At 40.8% G+C, this 13808-nt stretch overlaps 1 protein-coding gene across 5 annotated transcripts in view; it reads right to left on the bottom strand.

Moving 5' to 3' along the window:
- The window catches only part of trak2 (trafficking protein, kinesin binding 2), a 36093-nt gene extending 22330 nt beyond the window's left edge, over positions 1 to 13763 (bottom strand). For 2 of the 5 annotated variants that reach the window (XM_034176007.1, XM_034176014.1), the window contains exons 1-3: positions 13636 to 13763; positions 7921 to 8084; positions 6719 to 6910 (exon numbers count right to left, since the gene is read on the bottom strand). In XM_034176007.1, the coding sequence (XP_034031898.1) occupies positions 6719 to 6910; positions 7921 to 7975 (247 nt within the window). In that variant the 5' untranslated portion in view covers positions 7976 to 8084; positions 13636 to 13763. Of the gene's footprint in view, positions 1 to 4418; positions 4799 to 6718; positions 6911 to 7920; positions 8085 to 13635 lie in introns of those variants that run through there. The other 3 variants (XM_034176030.1, XM_034176022.1, XM_034176035.1) reach the window with 3 other exon arrangements.
- Between the last annotated feature and the right edge of the window lie 45 nt (positions 13764 to 13808).

The raw sequence follows: 13808 nt of genomic DNA, 5'->3' as shown, positions 1-13808 counted from the left end.
GCTTTTGTTTAATGTTCTACTTTTTTTTTTTTGTATTTTAGCTAGGCAGTATTCCCCTCCCTGGACTGCCACCTTATTGTGGTGGAGGGGTTGGTGTGCTCCAGTGCTCCTGAAAGCTGTGTTGTGATGCATTAGCTCCTGGTAGGACCACCCCTAGAGGGACTCGCAGGCAAGTGCCTGGTGGCCGGGACTACCACTGTGGGACTCGGTTGGGCTCAGCCCAAAGAAACAACACAGTGTTATCTATATGTGAGCTCACCACCTGCAGGGAGTCTGGAGAGGGTCTGGTGAGCTGCTTTTCTGGGAGTGAGTGGACAGGGGCAAATGCCCACATGGACTGACACTCTGTTATGCAACTGAACTCTTGGAACATGGAACGTTACCTCTTTGGTGAGGTAGGAAGCCCGAGCTTGTGCGGGAGGTCGAGAGATACTAACTAGCAATAGTTGGGCTTACCTCCTCACATAGAACAGGCTCTGGAACCATATTCTTGGAGAGGAGCTGGACTCTCTCTTTTTCCTCAGTTGTTCGGGGTGAGAGGTGCCAGGCAGGTGCGGGGATATTCACAAGTCCCCAGCTGAGTGCCGTTATTGTGGAGTTTTCCCCAGTGAACAAGAGGGCTGCCTCTACGTGACTTTGTGTCGCAATCTGACTGTTGTTTGTTCAAATGCACCAAACAGCAGTTCAGAGTATCCAGTCTTCTTGGAGACTGAGTGGGATCCTGGAAAAGGTTCCTGCTGGAGACTTATTAGTTCTACAGGGGGACTTCAATGCTCACATGGGCAACAATGGAGAAAGTTGGAGGGGAGCGATTGGGAGGAATGATCCCCCTGATCTGAACCTGAGTGGTGTTTTGTTGTTGGACTTCTGTGCTGGGCATGGATTGTCCATAACAAACAGCGCAAGAGTTTCATAAGCACACATGGTACCAGAACAACCCAGGTCAAAGTTCAATGATAGAGTTTGCATTTGTGTCATCAGACCTGTGACCATGTGTCTTGGACACTCAGCTGAACAGAGAGGCGGCGCTGTCAACTGATCACCTGGTGAGGCTCAGATGGCTGGGTAAGTCACCGAGCCAACCTGGAGAACCTAAACGTGTGGTGAGAGTTTTCTGGGGACGTTTGGTGGAAGAGCATGTCCGGACAGCCTTCAACTCGCACCTCCAAAGAAAATTCTCCCTGATCCCAAGGGAAATCGGGGGCATGGAAGCAGAGTGGTCCATGTTCAAGGCCTCCATTGCTGAAGCGGCTGCTTTGAGCTGTAGTCAGAAGGTTCTCTGTGCTTGTCATGGTGGCAACCAAAGAACCTGCTGGTAAACTCCAATGGTAAGGAAAGCTGTCAGACTGAAGAAGGAGGCCTTTTCGTGTTTGGTTAGACTCAGAGACTTTATCTCCCATTTGTACTCACATGCAAGGTTTGAACACATAGGACTTTTTGTGCAACACTCTCTCAGGTAAATAAAAATAAAAAGGTATAAAAAGGATAATTTCTTACCCAGTGCGCCTAAAAAAACAAAACTATATATATGTATATATTACAAAGTACTGTTAATGTTAATGAAGATTGTGACCTGCAGTTATTGCATACTTTGGATTCCAAACACAGTGGATATTGCACAGATAATAAAGTGTATACTGCACATGTAGATCAAACAGATATTGCACCAATGAAGTTATTTCAAAGGGAATAAAATATTGCACATTAGGTTTTAGTTGTGATAAATATTGCCCAGTGGATTTTGGTTGTGAATAGTCCATTACTCTGAGTGGCGTGGGTCCCTGATAATGTTCCGTGCCCTCTTTTTGCATCGTTGTGTGTGAATTGAGTCCACTGATGGAAGTTCAACCCTGATAATTTTTTAAGCTGTTTTTACAACACTTTGTTAGCACAGAGGTCTCCGGAATCAGCAGACAGGTATCTCCAGTGGTGGCGGAGGGAAAAACTCAGGCATGGGAGGAGTTTGGAGATGCCATGGAAAATGACTTTCAGTCAGCCTGAAAGCGGTGCAAACTGTCAAGCGCCTCAGGAAAGGGAGGCAGTTCTTAGCCCAGGCTGTGTTCAGGGGGCGAAGAGAACTGCTAAACTGGACTGAGGATATCATCAGGTGGTGGAAAGAACACTTTGAGGATCTCCTCAACCGTACTGACAGGCCCTCCATTGTGGAGGCAGGGATGGAAGTCTCGGGCTGATTTAGTGCCATTACCCTAGCGTAAGTCACTAAGGTAGTAAAACCTCCTCAGTGGCCAGTCACCAGGGATGGACGAGAGTTGTCCTGAGCTGCTGAAGTCACTGGATGTTGTTGGGCTGTCATGGCTGACACGCTTAGACAATGTTGCATGGAAGTCTGGAACAGTACCTCTGGATTGGCAAACTAGGGTGGTGGTCCCCAGTTTTAAAGAAGGCAACTGGAGTGTGTGTCCAAATTATAGAGGAATCACACTTCTCAGCCTCCCTGGGAAAGCCTAGGCCAGGGTACACTTGGCACACCTACATTAGCATATCAATTAGAAGCAAAAGCCTAGATGGAAAATGTTTCTATTGTCAGTGGCATTGTCATTGGCAGTACTGCTCATCTTCAAATATTGTAATAATGTATTTTCTCTCTCCTGCTCTTCAGTGAAACAGTCGGTCAGAAGGAATAGAGCTGTCCAGTAATCCGAGGCTCACAGTGACCTCTGGATCTGGTCACTGCACCCTCTTCCAACAACTGAGGTTAAAAATAACCTGTGCGAAAGAGAGCAGGCTTTGTTATAGAGAAGATAATGATACATGCACAAAAATCTATCAATACAACATGCTAGCACAGTGTGTTTACATATTTACACACAAGCACACCTGCGGGAAGAAGTGTGACACTGTATCACGATGACCAGTTTGTTTTGGTCCCATTTGACTTATTAAACTTAACAAGAGGCATAATTCTGTCTCACACACACAATAAAGTATGTTCCCTCCTACAAGAAAATCAATGATTCACTATAACTGCAAGATGACAACTGCTGGTTTCATAGAGTGTATAACTGGACTGCACACAGCATGAGAGATAATAGGTGACCTGTGGAGCTTTGACACCAATATAACCCCCCACCAGCAGCTACAACAAATAGGTCTGTAATGCTCACATAAAAACTGGCAGGTTCTCTATTAAACTGAGTAAAAACCTTTTTGACTTGATGTGACATTACAGGTGACTTCTTGAGAGCATAAGAGCATAGGTTGGTATTACATAGACAAGACAAAGTCATATCAACCAAGCTCATGTTATGCTCATCAGTGGCTTTTGCAAAGGTATGAAATTGTCATCAAAATGCAAATTTAACTTACTAAAGTTTTTGCTGTTTAATCTACCTCAGATTTCACAACATGATGCAAAAATAAGGCACATTATAGTGAATTATTTTATACTGCTCAATTACTGTATCATTTTTGTCTATATGAAAATGCCAAAATAAGCCATGATATCCTGAGCTCTTGCACTATTTCATATCCTCTTGGCGAATACTTCAGCACAAATCAGGGGATCTCTGTGTGTCCGGACGCATCGCCCACTATTAATAGGGCATGTTTCCTCTTCCAGAAGTGGAGCATATATATAACTAAGCAGAAGTGTCAAGTTGACACATTCTTACTGTATCCCTCATCTACAGCTGGAGACTGACAGTCCAACCCACAGAAACTGTTTAACAATTTACAGTGACTGAACTTTGATAAGATAAGAAAAGCCTTTATTCATCCCTCAATGGGGAAATTTCAGTGTCACATCGCAGCATAGAACAGTAGGAATAGAAGGGCATGCAATAAAACAGACAAGTATCTCTTAAAAACAAGAACTAAAAAAAGCACTGAGTGCCAGGTAACGCTAAGGCTACCATTTGTTGACCACCATTTGAGAATTCTTCAAACACTTACATAATTAGGCTCAAAGAATTTCACAGGCGAAAATCTGAAAATGACACTTTTTACTTTCAGAAACAGACACTTAATTTTTAATATCCACTTCCACAATGTCAGGACATAATGAAATGTCATAACCCATAAAAAGAAATATGCTGCAGCGCTATAGGTCCAACATTAACTCAAGTTAACATAGTAAAACACCAATAACTTTGATACACAAAGAGGAAAATAAATGTATTGAAAATTACACACAAGAAAGAATAAAAGTTGTGTTTCTTTTTGTACTCGCATGCCCACAAAAAACAAACAAACAAAAAAAAACAACTCAGACTTGTCCACTTCCTGTTTTTCAAAGCTCCACATACAGCAAATAGAAATTCCCCCGCCACGCTGCGCGACTTTGCAGACTGCAGATTTGACCAAAGATTTTCCTGCAGAGAAGAAATCTCTCTCACTCACACTCACACACACACACACACACACACACACACACACACCAGCTTAATGGTTTCTCTCACCTTCCACCGTAAAATACTCATAAATCTCCTCATTGTGGATCTTCAGCATCGGCATGACCCGACTATCTCCTCCACTATCCCACAGCCATCCTCTCTCTGCCCACTCTGTTCTTTCTGCTCTCTCTGTCCCGTGACTATGACACTGGATTTGAACTCAGGCCTACTTGGCTCTGACTGGATCACTGTCCATCCAACCATGACTGTCTATCTGTAACTCATACAGTTTGGAGTGTGTCTGAGCACACACTGGTATTTCGGCGATGAGGGGGAAAACAGCACAAAACAGGACACTAGATTAATGGACCACATTATTCATGGGCATTCTGTAGACATATCATTCAACCAAAGAACCAGGCCAACATCTGTCATACCTATTAATAATCAAAATGTGCTGCAACCTTGGAAACAACACATACAGAACCAGCTGCAAAGAAGCCAACTTCGGGATGTTGCTATTAAAGGTGGAGTAACGCGTATGTGATCACTGCATTCGGTAAAACCTGCTGGAGCCACAATGTGTGAAGAATGTTCACTGACCACTGCGCATCATGCACATAAGGTGCACCTGAAGAGGCTTTTTGACAGGATGATGTGCAACCCTTGCAGCTCTCAAGATCATGTTTTCATGGTGCATGAGGAAAGAAGCTGATTGGTTGAATTTACCGCTGTGCCCAGGCAGTGGGCCTGAACTGCACCAAGATAAAGAAGGGGGGAGGGAGGATGGAGCAGCTCATTCTTTACATCAAAATTCAAGAAACAAGTGAATATTAGCACACATGAGACCAAGGAAAGTCTTTGTGTTTTAATATACCACAGATTTTCAACCTGGGAGATCTAAGATGCTAAGCTATGCTAATGGGAAAAAAAAAAGAAGCAAACACCTGCCACTACCCTCATTAGTGAATTAAAAATATTCAGGTATGTAGCCATTTCTGCACAGCGGTCAAGACTGTGCCAACACTCAGTGATGGTGTAACGTACATTGCTTTTAAGCTAGCACAAGCATCTATAAAGTGCTGTGATCACAGATATAGCTTTACTAACTTCCAACAGAAGATGACAGAAAGCCTTTTGTTGGCAGAGGTACTGAAGCTATACAAATCCAGAATTTACATAGCATCTTAAATGAAAACCCTTAATATTATCTGGTAGGTTTTTAATGGGGCAGCACGGTGGCTTAGTGGTTAGCACTGTTGCCTCACAGCAAGAAGGTCATGGGATCGATCCCTACCTGTGGCCTTTTTGTGGGGAGTATGTATGTTCTCCCTGTGTTTGCGTGGGTTCCCGCCTCGTGCTCAGACTTCCTCCCACATTTAAAACTGGAAACTTTAAATTGTCTGTAGGTGTGTGTGCGGGCATTAATGTGTTTGTTTATTTGTGGTCCTGCGACTGACTGACGTCCTGTTCAGAGCGTACCCCACCTGACGCCTTATGACAGCTGGGATAGGCTCCAGCCCCCCGTGACTGTTAATTGGCATAAGTGGTTGAAGACAGGTGAGTGAGATTTTTAAGTACCAGGGGTGCCGGAAAAGGAAGAATAAGGAGAGGGATTCTAGGGACCCATGTCTGACAGGGGCCCAGAGAGGCCCCTAATACAATTGTAATACTGACAAAGTAATATGGGGTGGCCTAATAAAATTTCTTTTCATGGGGCCTAAAATCCCTGGCGGCGCCCCCGGGACTGCTGAAGCTGACTAATCAACTACAGCAACCTGTAGTAGCTAGAGGTACTAAGATAATTAGCTTTTCAGCACACACACATTTGAAAAAACTATCACCAGTTAAGATTCACAGCTCAGGTTACCAGTGCCACCATCAGCCAGGTCTCAATCTCCATAGGTCAACACATTTAATATGCAAAATTGGGGGGGGGCTATCAAAGCTGAAAATACCAAATTAAAAATTTCTACCTTTCAGCAACCACTTTTTGTTAAAAGCTGAGAATAGTTATGCCATTTGCACAGCACATTTGTACGCTACCTCATGAAAAGAAAATGCAATTTCACTTCAGATTAATTTTGAGAAATGCGCCGAACAAAATAAATCACTAACTTAAAATGAGTGCAATGTTCTAACATATACACATGCTATCTGCTTGCTGATGTCAACAACCAAACAACTCTGGGCAAGATGGACAGTTCAGAGACATGCATAAAGTGACAAACAAAGCAGTGTTGAAAAGTACTGATGTCTTACAAAAACCTTAAAATGTCCAACTGCGGTTGTAATTTTTCGAAACCCAAGTGCATTTATGATGAAATCATCTAAATTCCACAAAACAAGCACAAATAGACACTTACTCATGTAGTGGAGGGTCTCTTCCGCTAACATGGGTGTGATGGCAGTATGATGGGCATGGCCTTCGTCTGGAGAGCAGACTGGGGAAACAACCCAGTCCTGGCTGTCTGACAGGTAGACAGACCCAGATTCAACAGAAGCAGATCCCAGTGACTCGGAGCCATAATGCCTCCCGCTGCTGCCCAACCCCTCATCTGGTGTGACAGGAAGAAAAATAAATAAATAAATAAAAAGATCGTGCTCAACATTTAGCAACTACCATTTGACAAATTGCCTTTTGACTGCTTCATTAAAAAACATATTCAGAAGATGTTTTCAAGACTTTCACTAAACATTTTTTTTTTCCAAGATGTATTTTCTAAAACTGAGAAATTTGTTTTTTGTGTGCAACATTTTCAGCTATTCTTGATGACTGAATTATCCCATACAAATAAAGCTTTATTTTTATTATTACAATTTCTTAATCATCTTGTCTATAGAATGTAAAATGCAAAAAGAAAAAGATGTGACTTGCACTATTTGTGTGCATCATTCTTCAATAAATAAATAAATAATATAATATATACCTTTGACCCCCTCTACGATGACAAAGAGTGAATTTGTGAAGGTGCAATTTGGTAAATGACTTAAAAGGTTATTAGACTTCCCAGTATTAAAATTTCTGTGAACTGGCTAATTAATTATTCTCCAAAGGAGGGAGCCAGTGGTTTCCCTTGAACCCAGAAATACACATTTTCATTCGGCATTAAATTAAACAAGCTACTCTCTCATGAAGGCCTGCAATCTTTTGTATTTCCCTGATGGTGACACAGTTATGATGATCAGACCACAGTCACTGTATTTACGCAGGAACAAAATATTCAAAAACATGAAAGTAAATACACTGTACATCTGCTCAAACCAGTCCTACTAACCGAGGGCTGGTTGAGAGCGAGTGTGGGCCAATAATTTGTGCAATGTCTATGAGCGTGTGTTTTCTCTTTACTGAGAAACTGCACAAGATGATGTCATTCCACATGAAAATACGTTGTTTACTGGGACAAATAGGACTAACTACAGCGATTACCCAACACACTGTACTGTGGAGCACAGCAAAGACTAAGTCTGAAAAATATTTAATTTCAATGAACTGGCATCTCCAAGAGAGCTTTCTGTACTTATGTCACAAAGTCTATGATTCCTACATGCACCTCAAACATCCTACCTGTCTCAGTGCTGGACTCTTTCTTCTCCACAGCACGAGGTTTGACTTCAAACATGTCCTGTCCACAGAGTCAAACACACTGCTGGACAGAAATATGGGCCTACCGCTGTGACATCACATCCTGTTCTCCAACTGACAGCTGGTGCACACACACACACCTTTACCTGCAAAAGAAGAAATGAGTGTTAGATGTTAAAGATGTAGATGAAAAGCTGTTGGTGAGATAGATCATAGAAGAGACATTCACCAGTCATGAAGCGTTTTACTCCAAACTACTGCCTACAGTCAGACTCCCTCCTCCTCCTTTCTACTCCCCACTCAGTTGTTGACATTTTAACTCAAATGAAAACTTTAATCTCACGCTAACTCTAACCCACGTTACTTTTGATGTGTCAAGGATAAGCTTTTGGTCTGATGGACTTGTCAGTAATAAATGACAAGCATGTTAGGCAGTTGATATGTTTTTTATTTCGTTATGTCTGTTCAAATTCAATTCTAATTTATTTCCTTAATCCATTGGTATACATCTTGAGAACAAAAATCACATCTAGCTCATGATTTGCCATACTAAAAATAAACAACAAGAAAAAACCCTATGCTGTTTTTAGCCTAGATGTACTCTTACTCTATTTAATTACACTTAACTGTATTATACAGTGGAAGTATTATACAATAAATGTGTTGCATACCTAAGATGCTGAAAGTGAAAGAGTAATGTACATTCTGCATACTGTATGAGGAGTTTAAAAGTCCTCCCACATCCTGTTGTTTCATACTTTCACACTGTGGCTTAAATAGAGTCCATCATTGGAGTGCTGAGACAGAATATGCCTTCTTAAAGGGACATTCTCCAAGAAGACAAATGACAATATGGGCTTGCCAAAAGCTTTTCACTGCCATTTATTCATAAAGGTACTGCACGTTCTATGTAAATATTGATGTCTGTATTTCACAAATGACTGCCAGTACATCTAAGAAAAACATAACATCTGTCTCACCATCAGACTCAGTAACAAATGCATAACATTTCATACAGTGGAAAACAGAAAATACAATTAATAAATTAACTTTGAATTCACAATAGAAATACAGCAAATTTAATAGAAGGCACACAACTGGTTAAAAAAAAAAAAAAAAAAAAATCACACAGAAAGACCACATTAAAGTTCATCAAAAACACACATCATTACATTTTGGTAATGAAGACTTATACCCCCGTCATACATAGCCGGAATCACATAGAATGGCATCAGAATTACGAATCGGCACACATCCGAAAAGTGTCGGATTTCAGTTCCAAAACGTTCCGACAGCCACAGTTGGTCAAAATCGGCCAGCAGCCCCGAGTGTTATGCACATGCTCAAAACCCTTTGGGCACCGTCGAGATGGGACACCTATCCGACAGTGATCCATGTGTAATCTGAGGACCATCTGACCGCAATGCAAATATTCCGATGGCGACAAAACAGGATATTTGTCCATTCCTTCCCATGGTCGACTTAAATAATGTGAACTGTTGTCTCCATCATAACTGTATATAACACGGGCAGCTGGCCCTCTCCATGGAGCACAGTAATGCGTCAGGCTCGGAGCTGAATGGATCTCACGCTGTAATAAATTATCACCTTCTAACTCTGCAGGTGATATGACATGGACCTGTAGTACCAGGCCGTTATACCATTAATAAACATGAATCTGACCTCCAACAGTGGTCCAGGATTGTTTCACAGCGCGGACGTTAACATGAAGTGGAAACCGACAGCTTGTGGTTAAAATCCTCTCACCCAAAATAGAAATGAATTCCCATGTGATAATTCAACCATCACGGTGTCCAGAGTTGCATTGTGCTCCTGAAGTGAGCAAAAAAGAAAAAAGAAATTAAAGTTTGCTGGAAATGCTCCATCTGACGCATGGAACAGCATGGCACAATGCCAGCAAACTTTCAGCCACACACAATATAGACAGACACCGGCGGGAAAACAGACATATTTTCTGTGACTGTGCTTCAAATATTACTGCAAGAAGACAGCACCGTGTGACTTAGTGAACTAATGGCAAGGTAAGTCCGCCTGCATTCTCACTACCTGAAGCCGCAACTGCATCTGACTGAAATGGCATCATGCCCAGAAACAAGAAGGATACGTGTGTAGGATGCAAGAAGGGGAAGAGTTGATAGCTAAATGCAGAAGGTGTGTCCTCCTTTGAATGTCTCCGTGGGAAAGATGGCGGCGTCACTAACAACACAAAAATGGCTAACGCAAATGCACCTGTGAGAGACAGAACAGGCACTAACACCAACCACAGTAAGAATGCAGTAAGTGATTATGGCGAACAGTGAGGTGAATGCAGAGAACTAATAAAGGAAGATACATGCAGTATGCAATGTGAGGCGTGATTCACATGGTATCACTTGAAACCATGCTGCAATATAGACAGACCAAGTACAGAGCCTTGGAAAACAATGATCTTCTCAGCATTATCAGATGGTTTTGCAAAAGGTGTGACAAGACCATAATCCAGTTTGCCAGCGAGTTAGCTGACATTAACCCGTTTTGCCCCACTGGTGTTGCCGAAGTGTATCACTGTCACTTTCTACTCACAATAAAAAAATCTCAAAGGCACGAATGCAACTTTTTCCACTCATAAAAAAAAAATCTGGGCATAAACGAGTTAAAAGCTCAGACTGTGATAATCTTGCATCTAACATGGCCAGATGCATGGCAACAAACTTTGAAGTATGCTTAGTAAAATTGATGAATTCAGACTCCGTGTCAATGAAGAGAAATCGGACATTATATTATATATTATATAATAATATATATATATATATATATATATATATATATATATATATATATATATATATATATATATATATATATATATATTATATATTGTGTTTTAACGAACAGAAATATAGAATTCTTCATATGGAAAAGAAAAACTTGTTACAATTACGTTATGAATGAAAAAACTTTAGAGACTGCCACGGAGAAAAAAAATCTTGAGTCTTGATTTCGAACGATCTGTCCTTTTCTAGGCATGTTGCTGTTTCAGCATCCAAAGCAAATAGAGTTCTAGGCTTGATAAAAAAGGACATTCTCATTTATCAACAGAGTCATTTCTTCTCTTGTATAAGACCTTTGTTCGTCCCCATCTTGAATACTGTGTCCAGGTCTGGGCACCATAATTTGAGAAAGATAAAAATACTTTAGAAAAAGTGCAGAGAAGGGCCATGAAGTTCCGGAATTGCAGCATATGCCTTATCAAGAAAGACTGAATTAGGTTTAACTACCCTTGAAGACAGACATACTAGAGGTGACCTAATCGAGATTTTAAAATTTTTGCATGGTTTTGAAAATGTAAATTTTGAAGATTCCTTTCAAATGAGAAGGTATGCTGGCCTGAGAGGCCATGAACTGAGCCTTGAAGTACAAAGATCCAGATGGAATTTCAGAAAAAATTTCTTTAGCCATCAAGCAATTGTAATGTACAATAGTTTACCAAGAGAAGTGGTCTCCTCACCTAGTATTAATGTTGAAAATTAATTATGATTTGTATTATAACACAAACACCACAATGTTTTAGAAATTGTTTTTACTGGAACTTTTATTGTTATGATGTGTCTTTATATACATTTTTGTATACATAATTTTTTATACAATAAAATGAATTATGAATTAACTGTCGCTGCATTTGATTGGTGGTCGTCATGCTGGACACCAGCGAAAGGCTGGGGTAGGAGTACACTGAGCGAGCCGCATTACCACGGTAACTGTATAGCTTTGATCAACAAAGTAGTTTGGAAAAGAATCCGCCCGAAATCTGACTATCATCTTCTTCTTCACGTTTAAGGGCAGTTGGTAATGGTAACCAGCTCATACGGAGCTTACACTCCAACTGGACTGGAGTGTAAGTCAGGAGGCTAAAAGATACAAGGTCTGTCCATAAAGTATCGTACCTTTTTATATATATATTTTTTAAAGTATATGGATTTGATTCATATGTTTTCACGTCAGACAAGCTTGAACCCTTGTGCGCATGCGTGAGTTTTTCCACGCCTGTCGGTGACGTCATTCGCCTGTGAGCATGCCTTGTGGAAGGAGTGGTCCCGCCCCGTCGTCGGATTTTCATTGTCTGGAAATGGCGGACTGATTTGGGGTTTTTTTCCATCAGAATTTTTTCAGAAGCTGTTAGAGACTGGCAGCTGGAAACCAATCGAAAAATTTATCTGGCTTTCGGTGAAAATTTTACGGGCTTCACAGAGAATAAGCCCTGTTAGTACAGCTTTAAGGACCCCTTTAAGGACGCTCAGTGCGCCGCGCTCCGAGCTGCGACGAAGCGGCACAAGCCACCGGACCATTTCTAAACGGATGGCTCTGTGGATACGAGACCGTCGTGTGCTCTTTCTCTGGTTATCACAAGAGCTGGACATCAGCCATTTTCCAGCAGATTTCACTTTTAACAAGAGATTTTGTCATGGAAAGCCGCGCGGAGGCTTTGCGCGTCACGACCGATTTGCTTTGGAAGCGAGACAAAGGAACACCTCCGTTTCGTCATGTCAAAGGACAAGTTTGGACATGTCTATCTCGGCTGTCAATGCTTACCAGTCCAGTAAGTATCAGTGAAATTGTGGAGAGCTGGACATGTCCAAACTTGTCCTCTGACACGCCGAAACGGAGGTGTTCCTTTGTCTCGCTTCCAAAGCGAATCGGTCTTGATGCGCGAAGCCTCCGCGCGGCTTTCCATGACAAAATCTCTTGTTAACAGTGAAATCTGCCGGAAAATGGCTGATGTCCAGCTCTTGTGATAACCAGAGAAAGAGCACAAGGGTTCAAGCTTGTCTGACGTGAAAACATATGAATCAAATCCATATAGTTTAAAAAAAATAAATAAAAAGGTACGATACTTTATGGACAGACCTCGTAGTCATAAAAGTAATTGAAGCAGATGAAATCTGACTATCTAATGGATCAGCTTCTTAAAAAGTGTTCAGTGGTAATTAGTAATTTCTAATCAACTATGTGAATTAGCCATAAATAATATATACGTATTGTTGTGGCATGGATTACAGATCTTGAAGAAAGAATAAAATTTCTATGATATATAGAAATAGTATGAACTGTTAGCAATTTGTTGTTTATTCATAATGGCAGGTACTATAATGAACATTTTACATATAGAAATACTGTGAACTGTTACTAATTTGTTACTTATTTATAATTAGAGGTCCTGTAATGAATATTTCTACATTACACATAGCATAAGTATCTACTCATCTTCAACCGCTTAGTCCAAGTAAGGGTCGCGGGGGCATAAGTATTTAATTCATTGAATTAAAATGTTGCTGTCATTAAATATCTCTCAGTATATTTATCATTTCAATTTAATCAGTGCCACATAAGTCAGTAGAACAAATATCTTTTATTGTGAATGACATCATCAACTCCTGAAGAAAATTATTAAAATAATATTGCTCAATTGAATCTTCAATTTTTACAGTATTTTAATCAAACAATTTCAATATTTTTCGACAGGGAAAAACGATGCTCGGTCAATGGCATATATATATATATATATATAAAGTACCGTTAGCTAATTCATGCGGTGCAGCCATTAGCCGAGGCTAATGTTAGCGCGTATGCAAACTGACACCTACCACGCCCAGTGCATTAAGAGCATTAAGTAAGATTATTAAATATTATTAATCTTACCGTAAATCAATACAATTCAACATCATGGGTACATCCTTTTAAAAACCCCAGATGGTAATGGGTAAGGTAAGAAGAAGACAGCCGGGCAACAGCTACACCCCGAGTCATCTATGTGCGACAGGACACGCGATGACGTATTTCTCACGTGCCAAATATCTGTGTCAAATTAAAAG

The sequence above is a fragment of the Thalassophryne amazonica genome, chromosome 1, assembly GCF_902500255.1.
Source record: "Thalassophryne amazonica chromosome 1, fThaAma1.1, whole genome shotgun sequence".
Lineage (NCBI taxonomy): Eukaryota > Metazoa > Chordata > Actinopteri > Batrachoidiformes > Batrachoididae > Thalassophryne > Thalassophryne amazonica.
Note: the sequence above shows the minus strand (reverse complement) of the source record. Positions and strands in the feature narration are given on the sequence as shown.